Source organism: Loa loa, assembly GCF_000183805.2.
Source record: "Loa loa unplaced genomic scaffold supercont3.368, whole genome shotgun sequence".
Lineage (NCBI taxonomy): Eukaryota > Metazoa > Nematoda > Chromadorea > Rhabditida > Onchocercidae > Loa > Loa loa.
The window spans coordinates 1,932-19,543 of record NW_018108548.1 but is presented as its reverse complement, the minus strand read 5'-3'; the positions used below and the strand labels follow the sequence as shown (position 1 = coordinate 19,543).

The 17,612-nt window shown below is 32.7% G+C and overlaps 4 protein-coding genes across 5 annotated transcripts; 3 read left to right on the top strand and 1 right to left on the bottom strand.

The window, feature by feature from the left end:
- Window positions 1-105: 105 nt before the first annotated feature.
- LOAG_01431 lies at window positions 106-3,727 on the top strand (the record flags this gene model as incomplete). Of its 2 annotated transcripts, none has more annotated exons than XM_003136970.2 (9): window positions 106-345; window positions 814-901; window positions 1,133-1,237; window positions 1,685-1,807; window positions 2,148-2,290; window positions 2,403-2,505; window positions 2,652-2,908; window positions 3,021-3,150; window positions 3,484-3,543. In XM_003136970.2, the coding sequence occupies 9 exons, from the start codon at window positions 140-142 to the stop codon at window positions 3,541-3,543; spliced, it is 1,215 nt and encodes a 404-aa protein (XP_003137018.1). The 2 variants fall into 2 exon arrangements, with proteins under 2 accessions (XP_003137018.1, XP_020305006.1); XM_020445747.1 differs by lacking the exon at window positions 3,484-3,543 and adding an exon at window positions 3,629-3,727 and having other exon boundaries at window positions 140-345.
- A 1,260-nt stretch (window positions 3,728-4,987) lies between these two features.
- LOAG_01430 (hypothetical protein) lies at window positions 4,988-8,341 on the top strand (the record flags this gene model as incomplete). Its single annotated transcript, XM_003136969.2, has 10 exons — window positions 4,988-5,119; window positions 5,513-5,602; window positions 5,844-5,953; window positions 6,029-6,143; window positions 6,457-6,570; window positions 6,768-6,935; window positions 7,081-7,190; window positions 7,393-7,459; window positions 7,767-7,898; window positions 8,090-8,341. 10 exons carry the CDS (start codon window positions 4,988-4,990, stop codon window positions 8,255-8,257), a joined length of 1,206 nt encoding a protein of 401 aa, XP_003137017.1. The 3' UTR covers window positions 8,258-8,341.
- Window positions 8,342-8,722: 381 nt separating this feature from the next.
- On the bottom strand, window positions 8,723-12,842 carry LOAG_01429 (hypothetical protein). The gene is made up of 8 exons (XM_003136968.2): window positions 12,717-12,842; window positions 12,067-12,303; window positions 11,434-11,536; window positions 11,191-11,291; window positions 10,608-10,745; window positions 10,088-10,222; window positions 9,801-10,011; window positions 8,723-9,344 (listed from the first exon to the last, which is right to left on the bottom strand). The coding sequence occupies exons 1-8, from the start codon at window positions 12,828-12,830 to the stop codon at window positions 9,244-9,246; spliced, it is 1,140 nt and encodes a 379-aa protein (XP_003137016.1). The 5' UTR covers window positions 12,831-12,842; the 3' UTR covers window positions 8,723-9,243.
- Window positions 12,843-14,308: 1,466 nt separating this feature from the next.
- LOAG_01428 (hypothetical protein) lies at window positions 14,309-17,612 on the top strand (the record flags this gene model as incomplete). Its single annotated transcript, XM_020445746.1, has 7 exons — window positions 14,309-14,463; window positions 15,062-15,248; window positions 15,419-15,574; window positions 15,842-16,049; window positions 16,492-16,589; window positions 17,075-17,182; window positions 17,379-17,612. 7 exons carry the CDS (start codon window positions 14,309-14,311, stop codon window positions 17,610-17,612), a joined length of 1,146 nt encoding a protein of 381 aa, XP_020303830.1.

Sequence of the window (17,612 nt, the reverse complement as noted above, 5' to 3'; positions counted from 1 at the left end):
TGGGTGAGCTCTCACAAGTGTAACCAATAAAATATGGGACTTTTAAGTCCAAGATGTATTTATTAAGTAGTGACTGGATATATTTGAAATTATTTTTTAGAAAAAGAGAAATATTAAAAAACGAAATAATTCATCGGTGATGAAGGAAACATCAGTACTGGAGGAAGAAGAGGAAAAAGGTACTGAGACTGAGTTAACGGAAGAAGAGGAAGAACAAAACGGAAGTTTGTCGGAATATGAGGATGAACTAGATGGATTATTGAGGCATCGAACGGTGATCGACAATTACTTTAATCAAGGAAGATTAAAGTCTGGTCATAGAAGTGATCATGCGCGGCGAAAAAAGTGATTTTTATACTTTTTCCTGCTTTTGAAGTTCGATATAATCTAAGCATATATTGTTTTTAATGAGTTTTCTTCAATTTGTCCTTAATTTCCATCAAATGAATTGAAATTCAGATAAGTTGAGAATTAGAAGAGTCTATGTTGTAATGTTGATACTTCACGACAGCTTTTCTTTGTGTTACTTGTCGAACTAGACATATGCTTGTTCTTTTGATCATCTTGATCTCAAACGCGTCTTTGTATAATTACAGAGCATCTTTTTAATTCAAACTCTCATAAGAAAAACGAGGATATAGACATTCCTTCATTATTTTGTCATGTCTATAAATATACATAGTTTAGCGTATTTTTGCAAAAGTCCATCTTTTTTAAATGTCACCCTACATTTTTATCATCGTTGTATTTGTTATTTGATCAAAGGTGGAATTTTTTTCATGAAACATCCAAGTATTTGCTTTCTTTTTATAGACGAAGACAGGGTGAGGAAGATAACGGGGACGATAATCGTTGCAATACAGTTGAATGCGATTTGCGATTACTTTCAGATTGGTTTGAAGTAAGTATTCGAATTTTAGTCTACGACGAATTTTTTCAGAAAAGCATATTATTAGAACAAGAAAAATCTGATATGCATTAGGTTTAATGTAATTTTTTGAAAGTTCTTGTTAAAAAAAATTTTTTTACGGGATTCAATCTTGCAACAAATTTTATTGGCAGGTGACAAAAATGATTTTAGTGGGGAATAATCAAAGAGCGAAAAAAAAGAGCCATATCAATTTTTTTGTAGAAATGTGATGATCATCTTCCACGTGCTGTTGTTCGAGAATGTACTAACGCAGAGCGTTTGTTTCCCCGTTGGTTAACGTATTTGGCGGCTGGTTTTAATCTAATTGTAAGCTCAAACTGTTGTATTTTGTATACCTATTTCTTTTATTTTGCTATCTTACCATGAACATATTCTAACTTTATTTGATTCTTCCAGAGCAGAATCTCCGAATATAATCAGACTATAGAGATTTTTTGTCGTCATGCATAATATTTAGTAAATCACGACTTTAATCCATAAATGAATTGCTGTGCTCTCCAAGCTTTCACTTGTTTTAATGGAAACCACCGATTTGATTGAATATAGATGAAGTTTGCTCGCTGTTTAACCTCAAATTGAGAGATAGAAATATTGCAATATTTGATGATATAAGTTCATCGACATTGCTGGTTGACTTGCAGTACTGATAACGAAACTGGGATGGATTGTATTTTTATTATTGTTGGCTCCCTTAGCCAATTTCTTTTTGTCTATCCTTTCGCGTATTTGTAATGAAATTATTGTTAATTTTAGATCTTTGGGCTGGGTTCGAAGCGAAAGCTTGTCCAAAGTTTTTGTGAAAAACAATTGCAAGATTACACATATATTGTCGTTGATGGTTTTCAACCAACGGTTAACTCACACATTATATTTCAGGCAAACATTTATTTAAATATTTTATCTCTAAGTTATCCAAATATTTTTGCTGTGTCGAAAGAAATGTCATTCACAAGTAATGAGTAATTGAGATATAACTTTTACCAACAGGTGCCACTAAGTAGTAAGGTAGCATCATTCACTAATTAATATTATTGTTTGCTGATTGCCTGACATTGTTTTTCATTTTCAAAATTCTTTTTGTTTCCAAATCATTTTCGTTTTTTTTGTTTTTTTCTTTCGAAACATATTCTATGAAACCGGTATAATTAATTTAATGATATGCTGGAAAAATAACAACTTATGGTCAAAAGAAAAAAACGATTTTACGGTTTTACAGTGTTTGGAGAAAAATCTATCATTGAAAGTGGTTATTATGAGTAAAAATCAGCTGGAGTATGCAAATGCCGTTGGTCGTGCTATAGATAACAGAAATGAAGATGTTGTTCTTGTACTGCATAATATTGATGGACCGGGATTGAGGTTTTTCCATATTCATTACATTGTTTACCATGATTTAAGTAATGAATTGGAAGATGAAAACTATTCTTCTTTTTCCAAACTACTTTTGCTTTCAAGCATGATCAAATTGCAGGACAACACTTGAACAATGGGCTCTAGCCGAATTTGCAAAAGCTAAACATACACATATCATTGCTACCGTTGATCATGTCAATAAAAGCTTGCTGTGGACTCAAGTCTGTTTTAGTTTTTATTATTTTTGATTGTTTATTTTATGCCTTACTTTACTCCAATACTTTCTTATCATGTTTATTACCTTTTTGCCAAAGTATTTAAGCTTATAAAATTATATGAACAAAAGGGAATTTTCCATGTGTTTCAGAAATTATTGAATGCATTTAATTTTCTCTTCATCAATGTAAATACCATGCAAGCGTATAAAGCCGAAGTATTTGCTGGCTATTCGAAACTATTAGGATTGAATCCGAAAGGTTCAGGATATACACATACGTTTGCATCGTTGGATGTGGTCTGGATGTCGTTAACAAATAATTCCCGCTCACTACTTCAGCTTATCACTAATCATTATTATCGTAAGAAAAAAGCAGTGGAATTTTTCGAGCTTTTTCGTTTGGCCAGGTAATTTCTCTTTTTTCTAGAAAAATTAAGTTGTTAATGATGACTGAATGCAAGAGAAAAAGATAGCATGTTCCAAAATGGATTAGTTTATTCGAACTTGTTTGGTTTTGAGGAATGATTTCCTGGTTTCAACGGATGCAGTACTACGACAACACCTTAATGAGTACAACGATCATCATCTTATTGTGCGAAAGCGTCACAGTGATGGCAATGAATATATATCAATGGCTGTGGAAGAGAGGGTGACTTGTATTTTTTTTCTAAACTTGACTTGTGAAATATTTGTATCTACCGGTAAAATAATTATCAAATAAATTAACCAAAACACTATGACTACTAATATGTGAAATTTTACAAAGGAAAAAGGAATGCCTCCAACTGTTTCATCATCGATACGCTATGCTGAATAATAAAGCAATGCTGGTAGCCATCCTGAAAAGATAAATTTATGAATTTTGTGAGAGCTTGAGTAGCAGTTTCATGACGGTCTCATCAATAGAAGTTCAATATAATGAATGTTTAAATAAATTTGGCAACGTTCTCGTTAATCATTGCAGTTTCTATCAAAATTTCAGATAATGGTGGAATTTATGAAGGAAAAGGGAATGCTTTTGAATGATGACGATAGTGATTGACATTTTGATCTCTTTCTATATTGGCAAAAAAGCTTTGATTTTAACATGAAATCGAAGAAATTCTTTTAAGTTTCTTTCATCATAGATTTGTATACGCATGAATGGAGGTAAAGAATAATTTTTTTGGTATGGACAGGCTCGAAAAGCGATGGACAGCAACAGCATTGAGGATAAAATGATTAAAACTCGGAGAAACCTTGTGAAACATCATAAAGGTAGCATATAGCATTTTTTTCCCATCCTAACAATTTTTATTTATCTACCTCTCCTAACTTCTCTTGTAATTGATTCACATTTTCTAATATTAGGGATTTACAATTTGAACGAAAATGATCATGATTTGTGGTTTTTTTTTGAGAAATCTTGGACATTTTGTAGAGCTTCCAAAAAAGCTCAAATTGATTTTGGAATTTACGAGTTGGAAACAGTTCGGGGTCATATGCCAAACTATGAAAAAGGACAATAGAAATTTAGCTGATTTCTTTTCTGATATCGAAAATGTAGATTATTATGTATTTAACCACAAATTAGTAGGTTCACTCAGTGTTTAATCACAAGTTTTAAACATCTTTAAAAGGATTGTTTTCCACTTGTAACCGTTATCATTATTATTATTGTTCACGGGTAACTTCATGTGAGCAAAATTTAAAAGAAAATCTTTTGCTGTGTTGCTTTTTTCGATGTATTTGCTCATTCTCTCAAAATTACACTTGTAATCTTCCTCATTCTCATTCCGTACAATATTGGCTATTTACTACTTGATAAAGCGTGATACAGTTCAAGTTGCTGAATTTCACTCAATGCTACTATGATGTGGTATGCATTTCAGGATTTAGGGGAGTTTTTATCTTTTCTTCCTAAAGTATGAGCTGGGATAATTTTTCTTTGTATGAAACGAATGATAGAATCTGAACGTATACGAAACTTTTTTTTAATGTATAAGACTATCCTTACAATGATAACACCAGGATGAGATAGAAAATTATGCTTATGTTTCTGCTTGCTGTTCCACTATTCTTCCGGGTACGTGCATAAATTCCTCGGAAGTGTTTTCAAAGCTTTAGCAATCTTTAAAAAGATTATTAAAAAAGTAGCAATTAAAGATTGTCAATTTAGTCTCTGATTGTTGATAATAAGGATTCGACAAGTTTATTGCCTTTCATTAACTGCAATATTTGGTCAATTGTTCGGGAAGAAAAGCTATCGAAGTAAGGAAATGAGAAGAAATGAAGTTTTTGAGACTCGATAATTGTATATATGACAGATTCGTGGTAGTAATCAGGTTTATATTCACATCACAACTTAGTTTAATTCGGTTGTTTCATTTGTGTCATTTACCAGAATCGGTCGGTCTTTCACCAAGTTATAATTTTGCTTCTGATTAAGCATGTAATTTGATAGTGTGAGCGTAATTACTAGCACTTAGATTATTTCATCCAAAATCATGGGGCAGTGTCAATCTGCAGTCGAGAGTCTTCCAGCATACGCACCTCAACTGATTGCTTTCTTGATAGCTTTAGTGGAACTTATTATTGTTGTGATCGCCTATGTCGCCAGAGAGACTCAGCGAAAAAAGGTTATCGATAAAAATTTTACAAAACAGTAGAAAGAAATGAAATAAATTTGTGAGACTTAAAGCTGAAGAGAATTATATATTTAACTATTTGATTAAATTATGTTTCACTGATTATGAATACTGAAACGAAATATGAATTTCGTCAAGCATTGTTTTTTTTCCTATTTCCTAAACTAATAACTACAACCAAAATCTAAAGACTTGATCGAATTGGATACAATTATTATTTGAACTGTATTGGCCAAAAACGAACCGTGAGAATCGTTTAAAAAAAGACTTGTGTTCAGGATTGATAGAACTCCGAACTTTACATGCCTTATGCTAAATAAATTAATTTAATAGTGAAGTTGTAGCTATTATTGCTACTGGTGCTACTGCTTCTGCACCTTGCAGACATTTTACGGGCGTGAAGATTTCGAAGATATTCCGGAAGAGGAAAAAATGGAACATGAAGGAGCTATTATGGGTAAAAATAATGAAGAAGTATGGATGAATTAATCTTTAAAATTCACTATATAGGTGAAGTGAAGGGAGGAAATGTCTAATATAGATGATAATGCTAAGAAAATTCAGTGGTTTAATTGTAAGATATCGTCAGAAAATGATTGACAATTTATACATTAGATAATTTCATATACAGCTCAATTTAAACGAAACGCTAACCGTAGAATTTGAAAAAGAAGGAAAGCAATAAAACAGATCTATTTAAAATAACTATTTCAAGCTTCGTATCGTACAATCGGCAGATCGAACGGCTGAAATTGACGTCGGTACAAAAACTACAGGAAGTGCTAGTGGTGTAAAAGTGATGGTACGGCGGAAAAAAGCTATTTCGTCAGTGATTTTTTTTCTCAGTTCAGTTTTTTCAAATTAGATGTTAAATTTTGCATATAGTCAATTATCTTATAGGGAGCAAACTGATTCGCTAACAAAAGAGATAACTCCTACAGATGCAAAAGTCATACGTTTTACGCTGGAAATTGATTGGACGGCACGAGGATTTGAATTCATCTCTGTACTTCAGGTATTACGAAATTTGCATGTTGATAGTTCAAATCTGAATGTAAATTTATGATCCATAAATGTTTATCAACTTTATGATAATCTTTACGATAAATGAGGAAGTAAAGTAACCCTCCAAACCCTTGAAAGGAAGCTTACCTAAGCTATTCATTGTCATAGACGTATTTAAATCGCATGAATTCGAACTAGTACTTCCTTATCAATTGTAACATTGCATTTAAGAATTTGTAAAAGAAGATACAATTATTAGAGTTCTCAAGATTTTAAGCTACAAGAATTTACAAAAGATGACTAGCCACCTCTAGTCTTTGTAGAAGGCTTTGCAAGAAGTTAAAGAATTTAAACAAATTCGATCCAAACTAACTGATGATGCCCAAGATCAACTATGTGATTTTCTGGTTCGCAAAATGCGCGCAATTTTGGAAGAGGTTTTTGTGTTGAATTTTTTATAGAAAGTATGATTAATTTAGGTAATTTAATGCATTTTTGAATAAAATCAATAATATGAACGTTTGATTTTTACGTTAAGGTTATATATCCGTTTTCGGGAAGGAAAAAAAAAATCAGTACTCCCAATTTTTTATCTTTTCGTTAACAAATAATGAATATCAAATTCAAATCACAGTCGACACAACGTAGATGGTTGGTACATGGAGTAATTCACAATAAAATTTGGAAAGTAAGCGGATTAGAAAATTTGCTAGAAAAGGGTGGGGGTGATATCAGGACACAACAAATGCTTCGTATCACTGCACAAGGACCGATGGCACCGATTATCATTCTTGCTTATATGGTATGTTAATGTTAAAGGAGCTAAATGAGAATATTGTGAGCAAGGGAAATAAATCAATAATTCATATCCTTGATCATTATATGGTACATTTTCCAATTCCAACTAATTCAGTTGCGTAATACATTACAATATTAGCATAACTCAGATTGAAATTGACATGAAACTAGAAGAGATGAAGATGCAGTCGATGCCAGCACCATTAATTATCAATAGAAACAAAGTGCGTGAAGAATCACCAACACAGTCTATTTCAAGGTGATTTAGATTATGAACTGAAAAATCTCCTCCGAAAATGTTTGGTAAGACAACATCTCAAATTTTTGTGGAGAAGCAAAAAACAAGAATACTTCCAAGTTTTTATTAATAAGTGCTTTAAAGGATAATTAAATCAAAGAAAGCGATAATATTTAGCAAAATATAAAATTTGCTCGATGTTAATCAATGCAATTATTTGAAGGACGTTTGAAAAGATGTCTCATATGAAACAAAAACCTTCACCTGTGATACCAAACCTCGCGACACCTGTAAGTTACTGATGATTCCTACTATTCCCAAGTAATTTAAGTAATACTGATGATTCGAAGTAATATTGATGATTCCTATGTATGACGATCCCTGTTATTCCTAAGTAATTTAAAAGCAACAACTGTTTGTCGCGAACACATCATTCCATAAAATGGATGACCCTCCAATCCTCAATGTGGCATTTCTAGATTTAAATGAAATTGAATATTTCTTGAAAATTTCTTAGCCATAAAGTTAAGCTAGAAAAGATTTGGATATAACTGGAATTGTCCAACATTGACAATCCTTAAATGCTTTTGTATTAAGACGAATTATCTTACGACGTTACATACAATGAGTACAATGCCATCGGAAAAATTACCTACAGTTGTGGATACATTTGTCCATTCACGGAGCAGCAAGAAGGACACAGGTCGAAGTTCCACGAGTATTAAACAGGTAGATATTCCTTATGGCAATCTTATAAAATAGATAGGCTCCAATTCTCAACTTGGTATTTTTATCAGAAATCTGCTGAAAATTAAAAGCATGACTCGTGCAATGCACATCAGCATTTGAAACATGTTTCTCCTGAAATCTGGGCCATATAACAATGAATAAATTCGAAAAGTTGAATTATATTTTTTTAGAAGAAGACGCTGTCAATGTCGTATAACAGAAAAGGTTCTGTCGGACAAATGAAGAAATTTTCAACTGTAAACAGACAGAGAACACCAAGTGACACAGATGCTCGTTCAAGATTTCGCAGCCACCACAGTAGCGAAAAGTTGAGAACTGAATATACACAAACTGAATAGTGATGTAGTCTTGGACGTCGATCTAAATCTATCTGTCGAAAACTCTTATCCTCAGGTCCCTTTGAGAAATGTCCAGAAGCCGTCACAGCCTAATTGCAAGGCTAGATCTTAGACTAGCCCTAAAATAGAAAATTTCTTTATTCTTGAAAATATCTTGTGGAACGGACCACAGAGTTGCAGATTCCTCTCTATTCACTCAAACCTGGGTAATTAAATCAATTAGATGAAAGAAACAATATTGGCATCACATAATCGCAAATTAATGCATGGAAGTAAGCTCCATTACCTCCACGAGATTAAATTTAAAGACCGGAACAAAAAGCAAAAAACAGAGAATGTTATCCTGCTGTCTGAACTAGAATCTAAAACTTAAATTGAAATCTCTAATATTACTGGATGTGTCCTCTCCAGAGATCCTATTTCATAATATTCCAACTTGATATTGTCCAAATTGACATTGTTTTACACACTTTTGCCATTTTATTTAATAAAATATAGTAAAATACAGCTACATTTCACGTAAATACGCCAGCATCAAAATTGATTCCAGAGCGATGTAGTGAAACTCGCGCATTACATCCATATATCCGTAAATTACATATGATCCAACATCCCAAATCACAAAATCGTTGTTCAAAGAGGAACTTATTTATTATCGCTAACATGCATGTGACTTTATAGAAGAGAGTGATTATATCAACAGAACTGACAGCAAAATGTTATAACTCAAGTCTGAGATGGAGATAAAACATCAAATAATAGATAGAAACATAACTGCATTTTATACTATTCAAGTCCATCACAAATACGACTACACAAGTATTCGGTCAACCACAATGACACCAACATATTCAGTATTTGAGTAACGAAAAGTTCATAGTAGTTCTTAGTATCAATTGTTTTGAAACAGCAAACAAGGAAATCGATAGTAATATGCTGAAGTCTGACTCGACACATGAAAATTTTGAGCTTGACGAAAAGTGATTTCATTCATCTTGCACATCGAAATTCCACTTGAACCGTTTTGTCAAGAAATTTTTGAATTTTTTAGCTCTTTCCTTTAATGCGGCATCCGCTGACTCACAGTCTATAAATAAATTCGAAAATGAAGATTTGAAATGATCTTTGGATCATTCACAAATATTATATCAATATGCCAACTCTCTCCAAATCGTCTGCTTTCTCCTTAAACAAATCTAAGGAACCTCGAACTTGTTAGAAATCATGCCAAACAACCACTGGGAGTATTCAGTCACTTGCCTCCCTAGAGTTGCATGAGAAAATGTATCGCTGTTTACCCACAGCATAAACCTCCCGAAACAAATTTAGAGCCTTCACGGTCTTCATTAAATATATTGTTTGTTGAGCTGCTAGCTATTTGGAACTGATTTCAACCTCCAATATTTTGTTATCATTAAGCACTGCTACTCTTACTGCCTTGCTTGCAAGAAGTACCCATCGGATTTCGTAGAAACTCTCCAACCATCAATTCTGAACTCGAACCACGCAGAATTACATGAATTTAAAACGTTATTTCACTTACCATTTATGTTCCCGAACAACCGAGAAAGTGTAGTTGTTAGGAAATTATCTCGAGAAACAATGTCGACAAAGAAGTCTTCGGGACATTCTCTTAACTGGAAATGAAGCACCGGTATTAATGCTATGTATAACTCCTTATGTTCTACGAGTTCCTTTGTACAGCTGCACAACAAATGAATCAGTCGTTTCCACTGTTCAAATCCTTCATAAACCTACAATTAGTACTTAATCGTGAAATATTCAAAAATAAAATTAATTATTCAGACGCTGGATCAGACAAGTTATTACCTGTCCTATCAGAAAGCACACGAATGCAAACTGCAATTCTCCAAGAAATTCGGACCAATTCCCATCAAGATCAACAAGGATTTTGTGTAACTGACAACTTCGATCCAACGAATTCTCTGAATTAACTGAAACAGCCTAAAACAGGAGTTTTTAGGAGACCAACTTTACGACGGGAATGAACTTTCTTCTTGAATTTCGAAATAAATTCGACCCAATCTTAAACCATACCACTTACCCCATGATTTCTCTGTGTGTATTTCATACAGATCTTTACCAAACTAAAACAAAATTAGGTCGAAGAAATTGAAGAAATCGTTACAGCACCACGAGGAGAAACGAATCCATGGAACGAATGCCAAAATGTAAAAATCAAGAACTTTTGTCTCGAAAAAAATTTAACGAAAATCAAGCAAAGTCAAGTAGACAAAAGTCAGATGTCCTTATTTTTATGAATATCATTAGAATAAGTAGGAAAAGAGAAACTACGAAATAACTAATAGTAATAAGAAGTTATACCTACCACGGAATGTAGAGGAAGTTCGGTGAAGCGTATTTGAAAACCTTCCCTAATCCTCATAATAGGAAGACCATCTTCATCTACAAAGCGTATCCTGGTTGGATGATCACGATCAACACAAGATGACGGATGTCCATGTACCTAAAAATGCGACATTAATTGGTCATTAAAAGTGCAATTTTTTTACGATGGCCACACTTCCGCACAGTGTTCCACATAACCAGTCCATTTAAATACAAAATAAAGAGGCTCAAAATAATATAATCCTTTTTCAAATTTTCGATAGCATTGACAAACTATGCAGCAATTAGACAACAAATACTGAATAATGCTAATAAACTAGATCTTCAATATGCACATCTTTTACAGGAAGGCAAACCTTCGAAATAATGAAAATATTGATGAGCACAAGACTGGCGCATATTACACAATATCAAATTTAAAAAAAAAAATACAGACAGAAAAAACTCGAGTTAAAGAAAATGCGGTTTGGGAGTTCAATAAAATTTTGGGGAATAATGAGAAAAGTTTCTTAGAGATAATAAATTAAGCACAGTAGAAAAATCATTTAAAAAAATGGACTAACATCTTCTTTTTCCATTATTTCGGTTTCTAAAGTGACTAATTCCGCTTGACCTGTTATACGACTGTACTGATTCTCTGGTCGTAATCTTTCCACCGTTTTTTCTGCAAAATTAAGAAATGCTGATAGAGATCAGACGAAAGTTATCAGATATGATTTAGAAAGATGAGAAAATTGGGAAAATATAAAGTATATTATAAGACAAAGGTTGAAGTTTTTAGTGTTCAAGTAAACAAGCGCACAAACCTGTAATATGATTGCTGAGGGAAAACCAAATTCTGTATGTGTCAAAAGGATACGGCGCTAAACCATCATCCATTGATTTCAAGTTTAAACGTACCCTCTCTATCTAAAATCCAAAATCAAAAATTCTAAAATCAAAAATTCAAATCCCACTGAGATCGACAGATCAAAATACTGGTCTTGTCCACTATACTGTGCATTTAAATATAAAGAAATAACCGGGGAAAAAACGACGAAAAGGATTTCTAAATCATTTTGACTTCATTCAAAATATACCTTACGTCTAACAAAAACAAAAAAACTGTGTGTAATAAAAAAATGAAATTGTTTGGCTTACAAAATATAATGGTTTTCACTTTTTACAAAATAAAAGATGAAAAAAAGTGAAAAGAAGTTCCAGATGCTAATTATTAATTAAGGACCAATATTTATACCACGAATACTAATACTTAGCAATAATAATATCGCAGGAAAAACTTCTATACATATTACCAATACTGTTCAGCTATTGAAAGCAAAGCATCTCACAGTGATTGTGTAACATCGGTCAAACGAGTTATAAATGAATCTCCCAAAATAGACTTATGAATTACTTATGTTAATGAGTTCCTAAGTTCGTAAACAATTGGTGACTACCTCATCTGCAGAACATGGCTCGATTATCATATCTTCACGTATGGGATCCCATTTACGTAGCAAAATTTCCTTTTCCTTAAAATGATGAAAAAATCCAATGCGCGGTGCCGTCTTGACGCTAAAAAAAATGAAGTGGATGCCAGGAGGGATCATCTTTAAACCGAGAAATTTTGGCCCCACATGCCATGACTTGTAATCGATGCCGAATTCCGTTGTTTGAGGTACATCAAGAAAAACCTGCAAAAATTCCCATGCTCAAATCCACTTGTCGCTGAACTCTATTTCTATGATATGAGTCAGATTTAAAAAGATAATTGTAGTATGGATTAAATTTAATTAAATTTAAATTAGATTTAATACACTGCTTACGGCAATGATTGGGATCAGTTGGCAACAGTGCACGCATATCTTCTCATGTTCAAATCCAGCATTAAAAAAGCAAATAAACTTCTTTAGCATTGAACAGGATATTAAAACTCGTTTCCAAACGAATGTAAGGTTCATTCAGAGAAAAAAAACGAATAAAAGAGTACTGAACAAATTTTCATCTCTTGTTGTAACGGTAAATAAACAGTTGATGTTTTATAAAGAACTAAACGATTTATCTTGGTTAACTGACTAGTTGTGAATGTAATCAGAATGTCACCTACAATGAATGCACCATTTTCATACAGATGATTGGCAAGACTTGGAGGCATATCCGATGCAGATGTTGTACATATAGATGCCGCAAGAGATACTACGTTTGCGTTGCTGTTTGTCATGAGAATCCTGAAGATACAGACACTAACTTATAAAGTATGGATAAATAAATTAGTTGTCAAAAACTTTTACTCCAAACACCATTTAACTTCATTGCAAAGATTTTTACAGTTCGTGCATCTATCTTTCCATACAATGTGCCATATTTTGTATAAAAATAACCAGAAACCGACTCGTCAACAAAACTTATACTACCATTGCACTACCCCTCACCCCCTCCATCACCTCCAACTTAAAAGCAGAGGTACATTCAATTAACGCGGTCTGCAAATGAAATACTTTGCAATCATTTGCGATATTTCAATTTTGTAAGATAGTTGCAATTCTGTAATGATAGCTTGTCATACAAATATAGTTGTCATTACTTACAAGGTGACAGTCATCATATCTTTCAAGTTATCGTGTTTCAGCTGGAAATTTGCATATTAATTAGGATTTAATATAAAAATTTCAAAAGATACTAAAGCGGTCATTGCTGCATTCATCATGCGTTGCTATTCTGTTTTATCGGTGTTTCTTGTGGGCGCTTTTGTCATTAGCACCGCAGTAGCTGTACGACCATTTAATTGCGTAAGTGATCGATCTCTTCGAAAGATCACCGATTATGTTACCTAACAACCATAATATTTCAATATCTATCCAGAAAAGCTATAAAAAGAGGAAATGGACAAGTCATCCAATCCTGAAATATCATATTTCCAAGCCTATTCTGACAGGGAGTATTTTCTCGGGTTTTATTTGCAGTGAAAAGAATATTTTATTACTTCTTCCATTCGCTATACGAATTATTTCGAATTTTTTCATACAATAATAGCTTATTTTAAGTAAAAAAATAGCTTTAAACTGTCGCTCCCTCCCCGCACTCCACAGTTGTTCTTCTGAAAAGGGCTTCAACCTCGATTATTCTGATTTTAATTATAATTCCCAGTGCCACTGAAAACTGAATATATGCAATTATAAAATTCGTTTGCTAATCGCTTTCCCGCCACTATTCAAATTGACCTCACTCAAAACTACTTAATGACCTCACCTTAAAAATGGCAGTGACGTAAACAACAATTAAACCTTTCTCTTCCCTCTGACCAAGAAATGGTATTTCATATCTTTTTCGACCAGCTGCTAATAATTTTAACACTATGAAAATGATTAAAAAAACGCTTCACAATCGAAATGCAAACAAGCATGCATAACATATGCAAATTCACGTATGCATGTGTGCGTGTGCATGCACTTTCGCGTAAATAAAGAAATCCGATTCGTTAAGCATCGTTTTCAGTGCTATCGAAATATGCCAGTTGTAAACTCAATCGGAAAAAGTCTTTTTTGAGAGCCGCTTGATTGTCTTAACTTCTTTCCTCTAGTGATCCAGCAATTGTATCAAAAGAAACTTTTTTTATGATCTTCCTATCTTTTCGATCACTTGAATCATCCTAATCTGCTTTTATTCATTGATCACATTCTCTATCAATATTACACGTGTATGGTAGAAAACAGATCGATACAGCATCCGTTACAGCGGGGATATTCGGAAATCGATTCAAGAAGATATATGGCAATAGCTGCAAGGGATGGAATTAACCCAGGTGAACAAATTCGGCTTCTCGTTCGTCGTTTCAAGGACATTGCTACAGATGCGTAAGTGTTATCTTTAAATTATAAACGATATTTGACGGCGTTATCATTTTTGTAGAATAGTAGTTCCCATCCTTTTCTTGACCAATGACCACTTTGGATTTCTTTGCATCAGGGACTACAAGGTTCAAAAGTAATAAACTTTGTTAATTTGGAGATAAACTTTAATTAAAACTTTTAAAGCATTAGTTTATCAAATATTGATAAGAACAGCCCTCTCTTGCTTTTCACTCACTGCGCCGCTGCTCTCGCAGATCAGCGGTAACAGAAGGATGCAAGAAACATTCTAGAATAGGGCCTACATAAGATTTCATTCCAATCAATCAAGACAAGATTTTGTTGAATCATTCTTTATGATAGCAATCAGTTCCATCGTATCTTTCTCTAACCTTTGAGATTTATGTTATCAAATCCTTGATGTATATCCAATTTACGGATGTATTTTTCGCTCTACAAACTTACTGGAATTGTTAACAAGTGTGATAATCAAGCAATTATCAAACAGGAAAGAGATGAAATTTGAATGTTTGTAAAAGTTGTCGAATTTAAATTGGAAAAAAAATATGAAATTATCAAATTAATATCAAATTTGGTCTTTTAGCTTTGATATACTTCAAATAGGATATTTGGACAAGGGCACAGTGACCTTATCACATGGTGGTGGTAATTTTTTGCCCAAATATCCGTTTTGGTTCGATCGTGAGAAATATTTCATGACGATAAGAATCGTTCATTGGATATATGAAAAAGGCATCGTAGTGACCAGGAAACTTTTCAACTCGACTGATGTTTGTCGTTATTGATTTTTTTTTTTGTTTTACTTAACTATATCGTGAAACACTTTCAAATAATTGCATCTAATGATGCGTGCTATATGTGACTTCCCTTATCATTGTGATTATCAGTTGATTAGTTATTCCATTTGATCATTAATAGTGACAAATGGTAATGCTTACAGTACAAGGCAGTCGGCGTATTTCAAGAACCAGAAGGCTTTTTTTATGGATATGCCGGATATTACACGGAGCTTGTTTATGTTATTGGATATGCTAATAGAATTGTTGATCATGCTCATTATTTTTATGTTCAAGGCAAAAAAATGTTTCAGTATAACGTAAGCATTGCTAATATTACTCATACAACTTTTGGTTCAAGCTCAAACTCCTTTCAATCTCGAAACTTCGACTTATTGATCGAAATCTCATCCTCATCATTGTCATCACCAAATATATATAACCTTTTTTAATTCATTGATCAAAAAAGAAAAAAAAAAGAATGAGGAAAATTTCTTTGTCATTATGATTAGCATTTTCTTTCTGAAGCAAACAACTTTCTTTTTTTGTCTTTACTTAATTCAATTCTATTTTTCTTTTTTTTTTAGCATTTTAACATCCCAGGTGATATGTTCAACCCCAGCAGTTCAACCACTTTTGAAGGTGCTGTTACTTTGCAAAATACTATTGAAGCATATCGGAGTTATGTGAGTAAACCAAACCCGTTTCATGGTGACACGGATCAGCTGGTCTTGGAATCAATGGGTTCACCAATGCCATATCATGCCACATTTGCTTTTGGTGGCTTTTATATAAGTAAACTTTTTCTTGCATTACCTAGTCATATAGTAAGTTAACTAATTGCTGAGTAATTTATCTCTGAAGGACTTGGAAGTGACATCATTTTCAGTGCTTCATGAATACTTCTTGATTCGATCACTTCTTATATCGATACATCCTTTCAAATGCTTTCATTTTTGATTATAAAAATTTGTTAGCGTTACTTTTTGGTTTCCTATCTTTATGCCTAATTAAGTGATTCATTGTTCAAATTGAGAATTATTCTAACATTTTTATTTCTATCAGAAGAATGTTAATTCAGTAATCTTCTTTATTAAAAGAGAAAAAGAGAAAAAGACAGAAGGAGAAAAAGAAAAAGGTTTTCTAGAAGGTTAAAGGTTTTATTCTTTTCCAAAATATTCCAAATCTTCTTTATCTAATTTTCTATTATCTCTCATCATTAATTCCTTCTTTTTAGGTCAGCGAGCACATTTTGCTGGCTTTTTCAGCAATACTGTCATCGCTGAAATCAAGACGCCTTATAGCTCATACATATTTTATTTGCATAAAAATAGTGTATGTAAATTTTAAACTATTTCAAATAACTACCAAATGATATGACTTCACTTTCTTGTTGAATTTCCATAAGAGTATTTTCAAGCGGAATTATCTCAGAATAATAATAGCTTAAAATTTATTATGAAATGAGTGAAATCAGTAGTGATAAATTCATTTCCCCTCAAAACTATCATTTATACTTGAAAAGCTTTGATATAATACACATAAATTAGTGTTCTGACGGATGTTAATCTTGCAAATATCATATTTAATTGTTTAATTGTTTAGTTCAAACCTTACTTTCAAATAAATTTCTTCTCTCTTTCATCCATTGTGCATTACTTTTTATTACTGAAGAAATTTAATAAAATCCCGAAAAGAATTAACAAATACTGACTAATCACCGAACAGTGGCAGTGCTATTAATCTCATGTTGTTTGTTTCTTTTTGGTATAATTAATTAAACATCCAAAAATTGAAATAAAGAGTAATCCAACACTTAGGTGGTATTCAACAACATTACGATGTGGATTGAAACTGGTCTTTATGGAGATGAGTTGTTCGATCAGATTGGCAGTATATCATTTGTAAATGCAGGAGAAGTATTGGCGGTTTGTTACTTCTCATTTCCTTTCTTTTTTTTAATTTACCATCTTTTTAAATTGAACCTTACTCTACAATAAGTAATATTAGCATCGAAATATAATCGTAAATTTCTATTTATCAAATTTGTTCATGAAATATAACAAATGTTACGTCAAATGAGAAGAAAATGACAAAGTAATAATTCTCTTTTTTTTTCGACAGATTATATATAATATTCCGCATCGATTTAATTTTATGCACATAAATGAAGCGCTCTTCTCGCAAAAACAGATGGTGCAATTCTACGTGAAATGGGATGGACCAATAACGGAAATTATTCTTTCCGATGCATTACAAACGAAAAAACCGGACAACTTAGACTATGATCCTGTTTTTGAAAGCGTAACATTGCTTCAACATGTTGATATTGATAATGAATTGATTGTACGGTCATAA